An 18,497-nucleotide genomic window follows, 5' to 3' on the forward strand; every position below is an offset into this window, starting at 1 on the left:
CTTCCGTATTTATTTATTTATTGTATTAATAATGAACATGCTTTCACAGCGCGTTATGAATGTCCGTGGCTGATACCTGCTGGTTCAATCACCAGCTGATCTACTGAGTTAGTTACTGCTGCATTTTGCAAATATTCAGAACTTGTCAAGATCACAAATCTCATACTGAAATCTTCTATTGTGAAGATGACAATTTAATAATGCATGAACTCTCACTAGTCACTGTGACCTTGCATCTGTCTCATTCTCGCAAACCTGATATCTCAAGAACACCTTGAGAAAAATTTGTCAGATTTAGCACAAACATTCATTTTAAGTCAAGGGTAACCTGATTAGCATTTGGTGATCAAAGGCCAAGGTCACTGTGACCTTGTGTTTGTCTCATTGTTGGGGCCTTGAGGGAATTTCTTCAGATTTGGAACAAACCTCCACTCACCAATGAACTGATTTGAATTTGGTGGATGAAGGTCAAAGGTCAAGGTCACTGTGACTTCACAAAGCATGTTTTTGGCCATAAGTCAAGTATTAATACACTAATTATGACAGAATTTCACACAAATGTCTGATAAGATAAAACGATTAAGTGATTACATTATTTATCCAGCTCAAAGGTCAATGGTCAGCTTCACTGCGATGTCATAATGTTCTGCAGAAACATTTTTTATGTGACCTTAATCTTGGGTGCCCACCTTGAAACTGTGCATATTGTTTAGATATTCTTTGCTCCTGATGGGAAGATGTGTGTGAGGCATTTACATTCTCATGGACATGGATCGTATGTGCTATATCGTAGGCAACTGGACTTGCTTATGTTTCTTGAAGACGTTTCGCCTCTCATCCAAGAAGCTTCTTCAGTTCTAAATGACTGGTACAAAGTTGCAGGCTTTAAACCCTGTGTGGGTGGGTCGCATGTGAGCTCTTAGTTTCAGAGTCGTTAAGGTCACAATGTGAGATGATGGAATGATGGTCGTTCCAGCTTGACGTAGATGGTTTCAAGCTGGAACGACCATCGTTAAACAGAGGGGGTGGCTTACGACGCCAGTTATCATCCACCTACAATGCAGTCTTGGGATCCCTCCCCAGACGACTTAACACCCATTCAACCCTGGTCCCACCTGACCCTAACGACTCACATGGTGGCCAGATTGGACCTTAACGACTCTGAAACTAAGGGCTTACATGTGACCCCTACGACTCTGTAAGGGTCTGCAACTTCATACCAGTCATTTAGAACTGAGGAAGCTTCTTGGATGAGAGGCGAAATGTCTTCAAGAAACGCAAGCAAGTCCAGTTGCCTACGATATATATATATATATATATATACAGTACAGGCCAAAAGTTTGGACACACCTTCTCATTCAATGCGTTTTCTTTATTTTCATGACTATTTACATTGTAGATTCTCACTGAAGGCATCAAAACTATGAATGAACACATGGAGTTATGTACTTAACAAAAAAAGGTGAAATAACTGAAAACATGTTTTATATTCTAGTTTCTTCAAAATAGCCACCCTTTGCTCTGATTACTGCTTTGCACACTCTTGGCATTCTCTCCATGAGCTTCAAGAGGTAGTCACCTGAAATGGTTTCCACTTCACAGGTGTGTCTTATCAGGGTTAATTAGTGGAATTTCTTGCTTTATCAGTGGGGTTGGGACCATCAGTTGTGTTGTGCAGAAGTCAGGTTAATACACAGCCGACAGCCCTATTGGACAACTGTTAAAATTCATATTATGGCAAGAACCAATCAGCTAACTAAAGAAAAACGAGTGGCCATCATTACTTTAAGAAATGAAGGTCAGTCAGTCCGGAAAATTGCAAAAACTTTAAATGTGTCCCCAAGTGGAGTCGCAAAAACCATCAAGCGCTACAACGAAACTGGCACACATGAGGAGTTAACAGCAGCTCAGATCAGAGACCAGATGAATGCCACACAGAGTTCTAGCAGCAGACCCATCTCTAGAACAACTGTTAAGAGGAGACTGCGCCAATCAGGCCTTCATGGTCAAATAGCTGCTAGGAAACCACTGCTAAGGAGAGGCAACAAGCAGAAGAGATTTGTTTGGGCCAAGAAACACAAGGAATGGACATTAGACCAGTGGAAATCTGTGCTTTGGTCTGATGAGTCCAAATTTGAGATCTTCCAACCGCCGTGTCTTTGTGAGACGCAGAAAAGGTGAACGGATGGATTCCACATGCCTGGTTCCCACTGTGAAGCATGGAGGAGGAGGTGTGATGGTGTGGGGGTGTTTTGCTGGTGACACTGTTGGGGATTTATTCAAAATTGAAGGCACACTGAACCAGCATGGCTACCACAGCATCCTGCAGCGACATGCCATCCCATCCGGTTTGCGTTTAGTTGGACGATCATTTATTTTTCAACAGGACAATGACCCCAAACACACCTCCAGGCTGTGTAAGGGCTATTTGACCAAGAAGGAGAGTGATGGAGTGCTGCGGCAGATGACCTGGCCTCCACAGTCACCGGACCTGAACCCAATCGAGATGGTTTGGGGTGAGCTGGACCGCAGAGTGAAGGCAAAGGGGCCAACAAGTGCTAAACACCTCTGGGAACTCCTTCAAGACTGTTGGAAAACCATTTCAGGTGACTACCTCTTGAAGCTCATGGAGAGAATGCCAAGAGTGTGCAAAGCAGTAATCAGAGCAAAGGGTGGCTATTTTGAAGAAACTAGAATATAAAACATGTTTTCAGTTATTTCACCTTTTTTTGTTAAGTACATAACTCCACATGTGTTCATTCATAGTTTTGATGCCTTCAGTGAGAATCTACAATGTAAATAGTCATGAAAATAAAGAAAATGCATTGAATGAGAAGGTGTGTCCAAACTTTTGGCCTGTACTGTATATATATATATCCACTTAGGATTACCATGATCTGGACGACTGAGAATCTTCACTGACACAGACATGGATGTAAACTGTAAGTGCAACTTGACAGGTTTGCAGATGCATACGACCGCGAGGCGGTAATTCTAATTCATCCAGATGTGTGACCATTTTTCAGATCTAGATCCAGATTTTGATGGCAAGTGGCCTGACTGGTCATCCTGTGACCTCAGCACTCTGTATATTACACTGTGACTCAAGTCATTACATGTAAAGTCAAAAACTTATGTCGGGTTATGTAAGAGGCATAAATAGAAATGAAAGGATATAATGAACTATATTTGAAAGCCTGTCCATACAGATATGTACTGACATTGTTAGTCTATATCAAAACTTCTCACACACGATAACAGGGGGCTCTACTACAGCAGAAAAATACTAAATAATTTGATTTCCTCTTTGTAGTGAATACAGTTTTGACTGAATAAATGCATAAGTCAAACAAGAAACCAACAAAATGTGTATTAAATTCTTGGCAAAAATGAATTCAGTTCAGTTTGACTTACAGTTTGTGTCCAATATCCTCTTTGCAGCCAACGTTATTGCATCTGTAACCCTGGTGTGGTGCGACAGTTCAGGAACCCCGACACCATCTTCATCCTGGCCTTTGCCATCATCCTCCTCAACACAGACATGTACAGCCCAAACGTCAAGCCTGAAAGGAAGATGAAGCTGGAGGACTTTGTTAAGAACCTTCGAGGTACTATGTCTTCCCTTCCTGCACCACGTCCAGCTTACTGTCACATAATCAATATTACCGTCAGACACTACTGTGCAGCTCCAAGCATAAATATTGACCTTTTTTTTTGCATGCATTTTGCCTTGATCAAGGACAGTACTTTTTTTTTTTTTTTTTTTGTAAGTCATAGCCAAGAAAGCTTTGCTATTGAGGCAAATCACTTTTTAGTTGGGTATTAGCATGGGCTTTGTGGCATGGCTAACTCATTTCTTTGTTATTTATATTGAAAAGTGCTATACAAATAAAGTTATTATTATTATTATTACCATAATTATTATTATTATGGCTAACTCATTTCGCTGCCTATCGGAGTGTCAGTAATTAAAGTACAGTATTGAGTGGAGAAGAAATGCTTGTCCTCAGAAAGCTCTGAAGGACATTTCTGTCTGTACTGTGAGAAATATGTGCAACACAGCAGTATGCAAGTGAATGCAGGGGTTCAGCAACTCTCATAAATCTCTGAATTAATCATTAATCCCTCTCTTTTTTTTCTCTCTCTTTTCCTCTCATCCTCTGACAGGAGTGGATGATGGGGAAGACATCCCCCGAGAGATGCTGGTAGGGATATATGAGCGGATTCGCAAGCGAGAGCTCAAGACTAATGAAGACCATGTGTCCCAGGTTCAGAAAGTGGAAAAACTCATTGTTGGAAAAAAGCCGGTAAGTTGGAGTTTGGGCTGCTGCACGTAAAGCGTGACCACTTTTCTCTTACCCTCCATTCAGGGGCTGAATCTAACAGGAGCATGCAATAGCAAATTGCCCAATGTACCTTTGAGATGTCACAGTGACCACTAGCTTATTCGTGGCCAACATTCCTCAAAGACCAAAAGAAATGAAGAGGGCATTCTTTACTTGATCCTACTTTCTTCACTGTGCGACATATTAATTCTTCAGGGCCGGAGAGCTTGCTGAATGACTGTAATATGTCTTTTTCCCAAAGAGCCAGCCAAAAAAAGTGCCACCTGACAAGCTCTGTATTAATAAATGAGATAAACAACTTCACACCACATTGTATTGAAGGTGTTAATTTGAAACCCCACCCTTCCTTTCAATCCATTTATACCCTTTTAGGCCCCGTTCAGATGTAGCGTCTAAAAGCGCGTGGAAAACACCAGCTGTGCCATTTCCATCCTTTTATCCAAGGCGCTTTGGAGGTTGCGCTACTGTCGCGCCTGCCGTTACTAAGCAACCAAAACCGCCTGTCACTCACAGGGCACAACTGTTAGCCATAAAAATAGCGTATCATCATGCTCACCAGTTATCCCAAGCTCCGAGCTGATAATTCTCCAGGCATTGTTCCTTCTGTTGGAGTCAAAGTAGTACGACGAAGACAGCTCATATAACTCTGGGTATCCCTTGACAAGAATGATCAGTTGCTCCTCCATTGCTTGCTGTCTTTCACACCACCGGATGTTGTGAAGTCTGTTGGAAGGAAAGGAAAAAGCAGGTCCGTGGAGCTGATTGGTTGATTCTTATCACATGACATGCAGTGCGCTTGCTGCATTCGAAAAAGCTGAGATTTTTCCATCTCTGTGCACGCACGAAAAAACAGGCGCGTTGCACCGAATGTGTGCCGCTACAGCGTCGCTTTGGATTGTGAGCGCACTTGGCGCGCGCCTACATTGAAACTAATGGATTTGTGCGCGCAAAAGACGCTACATCTGAACGGCCCCAAAATCAAACTTACACGACAAATCACCAGAAGTCTAAGGACCTTGACAATGTCATGATTATTAAGGCTGATGCATACTGGAAACAACAACATATAAAAAGATGGATTATGGGAAACACAGATGTTTGTTCTGTGATCCATAAAAATAGTTTTTCTGATTTTAAATTTGGCCCAATTTTCTTGTTGAACATTAGTTGGAATGTCTTTCTTTTGATGTATGGTGGATTTAAAACCTCTTGTAGGTGTTCACTGATCCCTATAGAATGATTCTTGCATGTATCTCTCACTCCATAGATTGGCTCGTTACATCATGGCCTGGGCTGTGTAAGTATAACTCTTCCTCTCATCTTTATTTTAGGGTTGAGTGGAAATATTTTCAAATATCCAAAGACTTTATGAAATGTATACCACTAAATACATTTTTATACTCAGTAATGTCACTGTAATATGTGTGCAGGTATTATCCTTACCCCACCGGAGATTGGTCTGTTACTGCAGACTTTTTGAAGTGCCCGACCCCAACAAACCACAAAAGTTGGGCCTGCACCAGAGGGAGATCTTCCTTTTTAATGACCTGCTAGTGGTAAGGCAGTCATTATTCTTCCAGCACATTGAGAACACACTTGGGCACTCACTCAAAGAGTCTTAACCGCTGTATATGTCATGATTCCTTCACAGGTTACTAAAATTTTCCAAAAGAAGAAGAACTCTGTGACGTACAGCTTTCGGCAGTCCTTCTCACTTTATGGCATGCAAGTGCTGCTTTTTGAGAATCAGTGTAAGTGCCATGGAGACTTTGGTGTTAGCTCTTTCTAAAGGTGTCAGTGTGCTTCAAACAAACTTGTTTGTACAAATAAAGGCAACAAAATGTTTATGGCTGTTGAGAATGGCCACATTTCAAGGCATACTGTAATATTTTTTTTTTGTTTGTTTGTTTTTCTGGGGGGGAGGCAGCTGCACCAGTTCAGTGGCCTAGTGGTAGAGTGTCCGCCCTAAGACTGGGAGGTCGTGGGTTTGATCCCCGGCTGTCATACCAAAGACTATAAAAATGGGACCCATTGTCACCCTGCTTGGCACTCAGCATTAGGGGTTGGAATTGGGGGGTTAGATCACCACATGATTCCCGAGTACGGCACCGCTGCTGCTCACTCCCTCCCACACTCAGGTGTGTGACAATCAGTGGAACTTTAATGTTAGAATTTCATGTTGTGTGGACGTTAATATTATAATATTTTGCAGACATTGGGTTCATATCTTACGACTAAATGTTGTTATTCTACTTCAAGATGACTTTGGTCACTTAACAACACAACTTACAACCAACAAAATATCAACATCATCTGTCCACGCTATTCTACGTCAAATTGACGTTGGCATTAGACATTGAATTTTGGTCACCTGATGTCACAATCTAAATTCAATCAAATATCAATGTCTGATGAAGTTGGTGACCAGCTGGGAAGGTATGGAGATAGAAGGTTTCTGATGGCGTTTGATGATCAAACAAGCATTTGCTTTGAAACATACTGACACTCTGATGGTAGTGTTGTCTGTTATTGAAAGAACTCTAATGTTGTTTGGACTTGGGTTAAAGAGTACATATTGTCACTCTTTAGATTACCCCAATGGAGTTCGTCTAACATCAGCCATTCCCGGAGCTGACGTCAAAATCCTCATCAACTTCAATGCACCCAATCCTCAGGACCGCAAAAAGTTTACTGACGATTTGCGAGAATCTATTGCTGAAGTCCAAGAGATGGAGAAGTACCGGATAGAATGTGGGCCAAAGTTTTATGTTTTTTCTAGAAATCTGTGCTCAAAAATTATTCAAGATTACAAAACAGAGAAGTGCTGTCGACATTGCATATGTGTCTCCTCCACAGCTGAACTAGAAAAACAAAAGGGGGTGGTGAGGCCCAGCATGTCCCAGAGTTCAGGGTTAAAGAAGGAAACAGGCAACGGCAACCTCAGCCGAGCGAGCCTCGATGACAGCTACGCCATTGGTGAAGGCTTGAAGAGAAGCGCCCTCAGCAGCTCCCTACGTGACCTCTCAGATGCAGGTAAAATCAGTAGTTGCTATGGTAGCCTACTATCTCATGTCTCATCCTTCTGCAAGACAATATAGAATGTATACCCAAGCTGGAAGCTGGCATGATACTATTCACTCCTTTTGGACGTTAATTGATTTGGAAACTTGGAAGAAGCTGAGTTCCTGTCCCTGTACATTAACCACTGCAACTGACCTGCCAAGGCAGAGTGTCTTAGTGAACACACCCCATGCAGCCAGTGAAGCAAGGAGATAGAGATGGGTGTTTGCTAATGGGCCCAGGTGAATTTTAAAAGAGGCTATTAACTAATAATCTTGCATTGCCTGTGGGGGAGGAGGCAGCACTATGTAGGTCACTGTGATCAATCTGAGCGTCTTAGTGGTAAGAGGAATTAATGTTGTGTGGTTGAGAGTGGCCTCTACACTGCAGAGCTGCTCTGCACAAACACACTCAGTGACCTCAGCACAGGCTTCGGACCAGTAAAGCAGTGATCAGTGCATTTGATGTTTTTTAGTGGCAGTCTTTACAGAGTCACATCAATAGTGGATTTTGTAGGCTTTTTGTTCCTTAAGGAGCTGTTTTTGCATCAATCAGTTAAACATATATTTACAAAATTTGAAGTTTGTTTTGTTGTACCCGTGATATTAATACAGTTCCTCAACCCCTAGAGGGGTGCTCCACTGATTTTACAGACAGGTTTACACAAAGGCACTTTAGCAGAGGTGTACTACTCAGCCTCTGTGGCTCTGGAAGAGCTTTATCAAGTCGAAGAAAATAACCCTGATGATGTCATAGTGATGTTATCAAGGTAATCTCAGTTTGAGCGTGAGGACTATAAATAAAAAAAGACTACAAACCAGAGGCCTCAGTTAGAATGATTCTACCACCAAAATTGGTGGTATTTTAAGCCAAAACATGATATTTTTCTAACCATAACCAAGTTGGGGTTATTTGCCTAAACATAACCACATGTTAACCCAGGGGCGAACTGGGACTAAAAAATAGCCCTGGACTTTGACTTGGCCCAGCCCACAACAACCGGGCTGGAGTACCGGCCGTTCTGTGATTCTCCAGAACCTCCAGATGGCCAGTCCGCCCCTGCATACGGTATGCGCTTCCTTCTTCTTCAAGTTGATTGGCGGCCGGCCGGCTCATAGATATCTATGGGCCGGCTGGCATCCAATTTAAAGGCTGCCACCTAGCGGACTGGACATGGAACAGTAGGTTATCAGGGAGAAAAAGGAAAACAAACAAACAAACAAACAAAAAAAAACCGGTGATGATTGCATGGCGGCTGCCGGCCGTCCTGGAGTACCGGCCGTTCTGTGATTCTCCAGAACTTCCAGATGGCCAGTCCGCCCCTGTGTTATCCACAGCATTATTGGCAGAAAAATAACATATCTGCTACATAATAGGGTAAAATGTTACGTATCTGTGGATTGCAAAAACCTACAATTCAAACATTTATTCTCGTGATTGGTTTGAGGAGTTACAAGAAAACTGCTCAGACGTACTTACATTGATGGTTCCATTAGTCCAAACAATGTGCGCTCTCTTGACTCAAACACAATTCATCTCTGGGCTGCATGTGCCAAAATTTCCAATATTTCCTCTTAAATGGTGTTGGACATCCAGTTGTCTGTTTGTTGAGGCCACTCACATCCCCTGGGCAACTCATAACGTTACATTTGCTTATTGTCTGCCCCATTACTAGCTGCCATAACACTCATCCTGATGGCTTTGCCCCCGCAGTGGCAGTCCCACGCATCCAAGATATTTTTTGGATCTAAAAAGCAGCTCTAAAACGCAGGCCCCCAGGAAAGCTGCTCAGCCTTGCAGCAGATTTTTCCAGTGGTCACTTTGCAGGGACAAAATCCCCTGCAACCCAAAAGCATTTTCCCCATAGGCCACTGTAAAAGAGACTATCTGTAAAACTTTTGACAGGACACATCCAAATGCAAACAAGTTCAATTATTAATCTTTATGTTCTGAATTTTGTATCCATGGTGGTTTTATATTTGTAAAACTACTGGAACGAATAGGAGCCATCTTGGCATCTGGTATGTAGTTATTATTGAAATATATGGTATAACCTTAGCTGTCATGTCAGATCAAAAGAATTACTTAAAACTTCAATTAAAAGCTTAGTCCAAATTAAACTCCCAGTCCCTTTTACTAGCCTGGTGTGGCTACACATTGCCAAGCAGTCCATTTTTATAGAAGTTCCTTGGACGTATAAATCCAGATTGTTGACTACCCATTTGAGCTAACATTAGTTAGCTGTTTAGATCGCAAATACAAATATAAATGTTTAAACGTTAGCTCAGTTCAGTTCATTTTAAAGAAACCATGAGAAGAGAAGACTGTAATTAATCAGATTTACCAGCTTGGTGAAAAGCAAGTGGTGAATCCCTACCTCTGAAGCTGTCATAAAGTCAGAATATGTGTCCATTCCTTGATTACCAGGTTAGTTATTCATATTCTTTTATTCCATGGGGATCTACTGATCAAAAGAATCAAAAGTGTTTTTCATAAGAATTAATGCAAGTCACGAATATTGCTTTAAACATAATTGATGTTTGTTGAAGCCTAATTTTTTTTCACGTAATATTCATACTGATTCAAATAAACAACTTGATCATGTTTGCCATCTTTGCTGCATGATAGTTTTGTGTAAAATAATTTTGAGGCCTGTCTCATATAGACGCCTGTCCCAAATATAAGCCTTTTGAGTTCAGTGATTGAAGCAAAGTTTTATGGTAATTTTAAACTTTTTTTTTTTTTTTTTTCAGACATTTTCTGACAGGCACATCATCATTTGCTGTTTAGAATTTAAAACAAATTATCTGTGTCATGAGCCCATGAGTTATGGTAAAATAGCCAACTATTTACAGACTGTGTTGTTTCACTCCTCATCAACAGGGGGTGCTGCAGCACCCTCAGCACCCACCTTCCCACACCCATGGCTGGAGTATCCCTCTAATGCAGGCCGACTGCACATTTTTACTGATGGGAGGGTCTCCTGCCAGCTGGGCTCCAAGTTGCTGTAGAGATAGAGTTGTCCCAGAGGCTAACTATGTCGTGGAGTTGTAGCGGTGATTTGCTTCTTCCCCTTTCTTTAGTCCTTGTTCGCTTCCCTCTTCCATACTGACAGTGTGCTTCTACTGTAGATAGTCACGTTCCACTATTGTCACCTTAGGGTGCTAGTGTACCTCCTCCATATTAGACAGAGGGCCTATACACCTTCATGTATTAACCAGGTGTGTCTAATCTATCATGTTACATGTTCTGGGCAGGCAAGCGTGGAAGACGCAGCAGTGCAGGATCACTAGACAGCAATATGGAAGTAAGTAGGACACAACTGATGGTGAGCTGTCCTCTGACTTTATGTTGTTCACTCTGAACACACAAGTCTCTGTTTTTGTTTCTTTGCAGTCTGGGTTTTTATTTTGACTGTTTTGGTGGTGTTTTGTTGTGAGCACCTTGGACACTGCATGCATTGGGCTGAATGGGAATGATCCACTGTGGCTGATACAAATTATCCTCGATGTGTATAGCATGACATGACTAATAACACTTGTCACATTAGGGATGCTCTGTGCTGATGTTACACTCTCACCTTGAGTCATCCTCTTGTTTGGTGGGTTAGAGTTTTAGCCATTTCCTGGATTTTGTCCTTTTTTGGTCACTCAAGTTGAACCTGGCTGTGCTTTGTAGTTCCAGCTCCTGCATGCTCAGACGGTTTGAAGTGACAGACTCGCAATGCTCCCTTTCATCGACCCCTGACCTTGACAAGAAGTTCCTCTCTTTTCCTGTTTTTATTGTCACACCTAGATAGCAGTGTACTGCAGTGTTTGGATCCAAACATGGAGTTGAAACAGTTAAAATAAACTCTATCGAGCCAGACTATCTCTGTGTTTAGGGCCATGAGTATGTAGCCCTTTTTAGATAGGAACTGTGCAAATTTGCAGGAAAGCCCAATCAGTCTTTTTTTTCAGCACTGGCACAATAAAAACGAAATCAGGGAGTGCAGGGGCGTCAGTGGCTTAGTGGGTAGAGCAGGCGCCCCATGTACAAGGCTGTTGCTGCAGCGGCCCGGGTTCGACTCCAGTTTGTGGCCCTCTGCTGCATGTCATTCCCTCTCTCTCTCTCCCCCTTTCACACTTACCTGTCCTATCAATTAAAGGCAAAAATGCCCCAAAAAATATCTTTAAAAAAAATCGGGGAGTGCAGCAAAATGCCGCCTACCTACTTTTGTTTATACAGAATGCGCCTTTTTCATGGCAATGGGGGGCATGAGCAAGTAACAAAATGTGTAGCTCAGCGTGTGACGCAACCAGTAACGTGGGAAGGAAGCCGCGGCTAGTCAGTCCTTTGGCGATTTTCTCGTAAGTCGGCCCGTTCTTCACCGTTCCTGTTATCTGACGGTTAATGGCCTCTTTGTTTGCGAGGACAAGGAGGGTGCGCAATTCCTTGTCTCTCCAGTTGCTCATCTTTACAGTGTCTGTCAGGTTTGCGTTTCCCTGCGTTTGCTACTAGCTGCTCATTCCTGCTATCAGCTGTTTCCTGTTTATCCACCGCCAGTGGCTCGCACGTGTGGCGTCATCAACAGCTCCTCCCACAAGTCTTCAACAGCACCTCCCGTTGCGGAAGGCCGCCTCGGTCTGTTTAAACTAAAAGAGTTCCGCCAATATGACTACCCTACAAGGCGGAAAATTGGGCACCTCAGATCAACTTGCCAATCCGGCTCTGTGTGTCTAAACGCTTGCCGGCAAAACGGCCCAACATTCGCGGAAAATCTGGCAGTGTAAAAGGGGCTTGTGTCTTGCTAAGTTGGCTTGATTTAACCCTTTAAAATCCGCACTGAGAAAACAAAGCAATGCAAAAAAAATTCTCTCCATTTTTTAAGTTTGCTTTGGGCAATAATAACAAAAATCAATGTTTCTTTTTTTTAACAGACATGTAGTTTTTTGAATATAGGCCTCTATCAAATGGTTGATATGTCATTTCATGGTATTTGTAAAACAGAAAGACAAAAATCAAAATTACAAACCATGTTCTGTCATTATCCTTGTAAAATATTAGTATTAGTATATTAATATTATTGTATATATTAATTATTACAGCATATTACAGCATTTTGAAAACATCTCAGAAATGGTGAAAAAAAATCATACTGATATATATATATTGATATCCATTTTCATTTGCTAACTGGGGCTCCCTGGAGCAATGCTTTACAGCTCCTCCTGGGGGACCCCAAGGCATTCACAGGCCAGATGATCTAATCCCTCCAGTGTGTTCTGGGTCTGCCCTGGGGCCTCCTGCTAGCGGGACGTGCCTGGGAAAAACCTCCAACAGGAGGCACCCTGGAGGCATCCTGATCAGATGCCCCAACCACCTCAACAGACCCCTTTAAATGAGAAGGAGCAGTGGCTCTACTCTAAGCTCCCTCCGAATGTCCAAGCACCTTACCCCATCTCTAAGGCTGAGCCTAGCCACCCCACAGAGGAAACTCATTTCAGCTGCTTGTATCTGCGATCTCATTCTTTCGGTCACTACCCAGAGCTCGTGACCATACAGTACAGGCCAAAAGTTTGGACACACCTTCTCATTCAATGCGTTTTCTTTATTTCCATGACTATTTACATTGTAGATTCTCACTGAAGGCATCAAAACTATGAATGAACACATGTGGAGTTATGTACTTAACAAAAAAAGTGAAATAACTGAAAACATGTTTTATATTCTAGTTTCTTCAAAATAGCCACCCTTTGCTCTGATTACTGCTTTGCGCACTCTTGGCATTCTCTCGATGAGCTTCAAGAGGTAGTCACCTGAAATGGTTTTCCAACAGTCTTGAAGGAGTTCCCAGAGGTGTTTAGCACTTGTTGACCCCTTTGCCTTCACTCTGCGGTCCAGCTCACCCCAAACCATCTCGATTGGGTTCAGGTCCGGTGACTGTGGAGGCCAGGTCATCTGCCGCAGCACTCCATCACTCTCCTTCTTGGTCAAATAGCCCTTACACAGCCTGGAGGTGTGTTTGGGGTCATTGTCCTGTTGAAAAATAAATGATCGTCCAACTAAACGCAAACCGGATGGGATGGCATGTTGCTGCAGGATGCTATGGTAGCCATGCTGGTTCAGTGTGCCTTCAATTTTGAATAAATCCCCAACAGTGTCACCAGCAAAACACCCCCACACCATCACACCTCCTCCTCCATGCTTCACAGTGGGAACCAGGCATGTGGAATCCATCCGTTCACCTTTTCTGCGTCTCACAAAGACACAACGGTTGGAACCAAAGATCTCAAATTTGGACTCATCAGACCAAAGCACAGATTTCCACTGGTCTAATGTCCATTCCTTGTGTTTCTTGGCCCAAACAAATCTCTTCTGCTTGTTGCCTCTCCTTAGCAGTGGTTTCCTAGCAGCTATTTGACCATGAAGGCCTGATTGGCGCAGTCTCCTCTTAACAGTTGTTCTAGAGATGGGTCTGCTGCTAGAACTCTGTGTGCCATTCATCTGGTCTCTGATCTGAGCTGCTGTTAACTTGCCATTTCTGAGGCTGGTGACTCGGATGAATTTATCCTCAGAAGCAGAGGTGACTCTTGGTCTTCCTTTCCTGGGTCGGTCCTCATGTGTGCCAGTTTCGTTGTAGCGCTTGATGGTTTTTGCGACTCCACTTGGGGACACATTTAAAGTTTTTGCAATTTTCCGGACTGACTGACCTTCATTTCTTAAAGTAATGATGGCCACTGGTTTTTCTTTAGTTAGCTGATTGGTTCTTGCCATAATATGAATTTTAACAGTTGTCCAATAGGGCTGTCGGCTGTGTATTAACCTGACTTCTGCACAACACAACTGATGGTCCCAACCCCATTGATAAAGCAAGAAATTCCACTAATTAACCCTGATAAGGCACACCTGTGAAGTGGAAACCATTTCAGGTGACTACCTCTTGAAGCTCATCGAGAGAATGCCAAGAGTGTGCAAAGCAGTAATCAGAGCAAAGGGTGGCTATTTTGAAGAAACTAGAATATAAAACATGTTTTCAGTTATTTCACTTTTTTTTGTTAAGTACATAACTCCACATGTGTTCATTCATAGTTTTGATGCCTTCAGTGAGAATCTACAATGTAAATAGTCATGAAAATAAAGAAAACGCATTGAATGAGAAGGTGTGTCCAAACTTTTGGCCTGTACTGTAGGTGAGGGGTGGGATGTTGATGGACCAGTACATCAAAAGCTTTGCCTTCCGGCTCAGTTCCCTCTTCACCACAATGGTCCAGTGCAGTACCCGCATCACTGCAGAAGCAGCACCAAACCACCAATCCATCTCATGCTCCGTTCTACCCTCACTTGTGAGCAAGACCCCAAGATACTTGGGGTATTTCAAGGTATCTATCTCAGTAAAAAATTATACTTATTAAATTATTTCAGCATACAGATAATGGACAAAATGAAATGTATAATTTAACAACAATAAATGAGCAGAAGTTTTTGTTTTTTATTTTGTAGCAAATAGTAAATATCTATTACATTAGTTTAGTTTTACTACCTTTACCATAACAGGACAAATGAACCGTTTGGTAGAACATGTTTTTAAAAACTTATTTGACTCCTATTAGATATTTATTTTTGTATAAAGTTACATAAATCCGTTCAGTAAGACCTCTAAAACTAAAACCTGTTAAAAAAAAATGCTCACCTATACATTTTTTGTTACTAACTTCCTGTAGGAGGCGAACTGACAAGGCAAACTATTTTAAGACACAGTGACATCTAGTGGATATTTTTAATTTAACATACCTAGACTGAATGATGGAGATAGCTCAATCAGGTTAAGTTCAACCAGAGGTGGAAAGAGTACTGAAAATTTGTACTCAAGTACAAGTACTGATACATTGCTTAAATTGTACTCAATTACAAGTAAAAGTACTGGTGTTTAAAAAATATTTAAGTAAAAGTACAAAGTACTCTTCTCAAAAACTACTCAGAGTATTAATTACTTTTAACCGATGGATGTTTTATTGCGTCGTCAATAGCAGGCATTCGATTCGATTTGCCTGTATAAAATATCAAAAACAGCTCATCTTATACAGTGAAATTACTGCAATGATATGCCTATTATGAGGCAAGAGTGTAAACACATGGCACACACATGAATACAAGGGGCTCACTGACTCCACAAGAGTCACAGCTTTCCAGTCAGCCCCAAATTATCCAACTGTAATACTGTTTAAGGACCCCAATATGCAGGAATAATAAAATAGAATAGGCGAAATCACATAAATACCGCACGCAAAATAACCTCGTGGGTTTTGCACAAAACTGCAAGGGATTAGAGTGAAGTGGATGTGTCTGTAAAGGGGTAACGCTTATCATACGAAAACATTTTCATTCAGGTATCTTGAAGTAAGAGAACAAGGGACCCCTTGCTTGTGCCCTGTTTTCCATGCTAAACGTTAGCCTGAATTTGGAGCACTATTTACCCCCTTACCGACAAGCTAACATGGTTAATTTTCATGGTTAATGTTTCATATGACATAGCGTCACTCTAGCACAAAATATAGGCCTGCTGAATGTAGGCCTGTGAGTATTAAATGACTACAGATTTAATTTATTGTAATGACGGTGGTTGTCCAAATATTAAGCTAAAACATTTCTAAGAATTGTAGCTCAATTATGCATGCACGCACGCACACGTTAGCTAGCTCCGTCTTATTTTAATATCAGGCAAATCAATGGCAGTGACAATATCTTTGCAGACTTATCTTAGCCAAACGAATAACCAGTGCTTAATTTGTAAAGATTAGAAGATTAGAAGTAGGGGAACACTTTGGGCCTCTGAGAGAGCAGTGTTCCCCCGCTCCCAAAAGTGGGGGAACACTGCGAGCCCCGAGCCACCTCACTGCGCGACCCCGAATGGAATGGTTGTGACATCTAGTGTTGTCACGGTACCAAAATTTGGACCCACTGTACAATACCAGTGAAAGTATCACTGTTCTGAGTAGTATCATGATACCACAGCAAAAATGAGGCAGATGTGCTTTTTGTCATTTTAAAAAGATAAATCACTTTTCTATAATACATCAATGATATTTCAGTGGAATAAATTACTTATTGACTTATTCATACTTCAAAAACAGCATCAATAACTGATTAACATAGGGGGGATCAAAATAAAAAAAATAAAAAAAATAAAAATCAACCAGCCACCCTCCTCCCCTGACAGTCCCTTCATAAGTAAAGAACAGTCCCTAAAGTGCGGTGAGGTTTGTGGGCCGTTACTGACACAGAGAGAGAAATGTGAACGACTCGTTTCTACTCTGACATGCCACATACCTGTGTGCCTGTGTGCCTCGGTTGTCCAGGTAACTTACTACTGGGCAGTCATGACGCCGACGAAAGAGGAAATTACTGGACCTGGAGTCGGACTCGCCAGTAAGCTGTTATGTTGCGGTGCGGAGCTCACGGGATTTGTGTGGAGCACATGGACACTCACCCTTGGCTTCTTTGTCTCCAAATCTTCAGTCCATAAATTAGTCTCTACTCCGCTGTGTAGGTATGTTACTGCCAGACACCTGTGCCTGCTGCAGCGAAGTTGTCCTTTCCTTACATCATAGATTAATTGGCGCGGTTGCGATCGGACAGCCTTATTGGCTTCAAAGATGCAGATGAAAGGTTTGAATATTAATTCAAATTGTGGCCGTACTCAGTAGCGACTTATGATTTTAAAAGTAGCGAAGTAGATTACATGGTGTAAATTGTACTCAAGTAGGAGTAAAATTACACACTTGAAAAAAATACTCATAAAAGTACAAGTACCCAAAACATCTACTTAATTACAGTAACGTGAGTATTTGTAATTCGTTACTTCCACCCCTGAGTTCAACACATTTTTCACTGAGATACAGTGACTCAACATGTGCTCTACCAAAATGGTTGAGTAAAACCATAAAGGTTTTTAATTGTTGATGATTTAACATAAGCCTATTTTTTTTACTTCCTTAATGCAAGCTGAAATCTGGAGCTGTTACCAGAACAGGACCTTTGAGGATAAGGCTGCCAGTATTACTCTACAGTTTTCTTGTTGTCACCTAATCCAAAGAAAAAGACAGAAACTAAAAGTTGCATCTCCCGAAACCTTTCACACTGTCTGCGGCATTCAGCCCAAAGCACAGTCAAATAAAGTTTGTTGTTTATTAATTAACATGCCTAGATACCTCTTACAAAGAATGGGGCAATTCCAACAGAGTGCAAAGATGAATAACCTGCGCTTCATATCAGCTTGGGTTTTTCGTTTAAGCTTGAGCACCCCCTGTTCCACCCTCAGCACACTACTAGAACTTTCAAAAACTGCTTGAGCTATGAAAAGTTACATGAATTTAAACAAATAGGCTAATATACAGGATATAGGCCCATCTTTTACTGTAACCTTGAAAGTCATTTATGGTCATTTAAAAACAGAGCTACCCTGTGATCAAAATAATCCAGGTAGAATGCACAGCATAGTTTTCAAATGAAAGCCAAAACATGTTGTCTTCCTACTGTCATAGCAGTCTGACTGTCCAACAATATAATTAATCCATCAGATGTTCATGAACAAGTCATTGCAGGGACCAGGCTGCTGTGATCAGTTTGTTATAATACATTAACTAACACACTAGCACATCATAACTCAAAGCTCTGAATCTTTTGGATCTACACCGGTGAATAGTTCAGTGTGCATGGTATGCATGGCTCTGAGAGATCTGCTTCATTTCTGTAACGTAAGCCTTTTTTTATTGTTATTCTGTGTTATTGTGCCCTTATATATATATAAAAAAAAAAAAAAAAAAAAAAAGCTGATGAAGTTTTTCATTTGTCTTGCTGAGTGGGAATTTAGAAACATAAAAACATTTATATCAGTGGTGCACTCTTGGTAAACCCAAATTTGACAACTGAAAACGGTACAAATGTTTGTACTTCATGCCTGAAATGGGCACTGAAGTCTGTGACTGGGATTCAAGTCAAACTTATGTTGCACACACAGTGATTTGAGACTCATCCTCAAAAGACTATAGTCGTGACCCGGACTCGAAGTCTGGGACTCATAAACAATCACTGTTTAATTTTTTTAACATT

General features: G+C 41.6%; 1 protein-coding gene across 5 annotated transcripts in view; it reads left to right on the forward strand.

Annotated features, from left to right (window-relative positions):
* iqsec1b (IQ motif and Sec7 domain ArfGEF 1b) overlaps positions 1-18,497 on the forward strand; it is a 258,339-nt gene that overhangs the window by 232,153 nt on the left and 7,689 nt on the right. For 4 of the 5 annotated variants that reach the window (XM_033633758.2, XM_033633759.2, XM_033633757.2 and 1 more), the window contains exons 6-13: positions 3,442-3,608; positions 4,168-4,307; positions 5,614-5,643; positions 5,777-5,902; positions 5,998-6,097; positions 6,936-7,097; positions 7,203-7,379; positions 10,664-10,713. In XM_033633758.2, coding sequence (XP_033489649.2) covers positions 3,442-3,608; positions 4,168-4,307; positions 5,614-5,643; positions 5,777-5,902; positions 5,998-6,097; positions 6,936-7,097; positions 7,203-7,379; positions 10,664-10,713 — 952 coding nt within the window. The remainder of the gene's footprint in view (positions 1-3,441; positions 3,609-4,167; positions 4,308-5,613; positions 5,644-5,776; positions 5,903-5,997; positions 6,098-6,935; positions 7,098-7,202; positions 7,380-10,663; positions 10,714-18,497) is intronic. The other variant, XM_033633761.2, reaches the window with a different exon arrangement.

Source organism: Epinephelus lanceolatus, chromosome 1 (genome assembly GCF_041903045.1).
Source record: "Epinephelus lanceolatus isolate andai-2023 chromosome 1, ASM4190304v1, whole genome shotgun sequence".
Lineage (NCBI taxonomy): Eukaryota > Metazoa > Chordata > Actinopteri > Perciformes > Serranidae > Epinephelus > Epinephelus lanceolatus.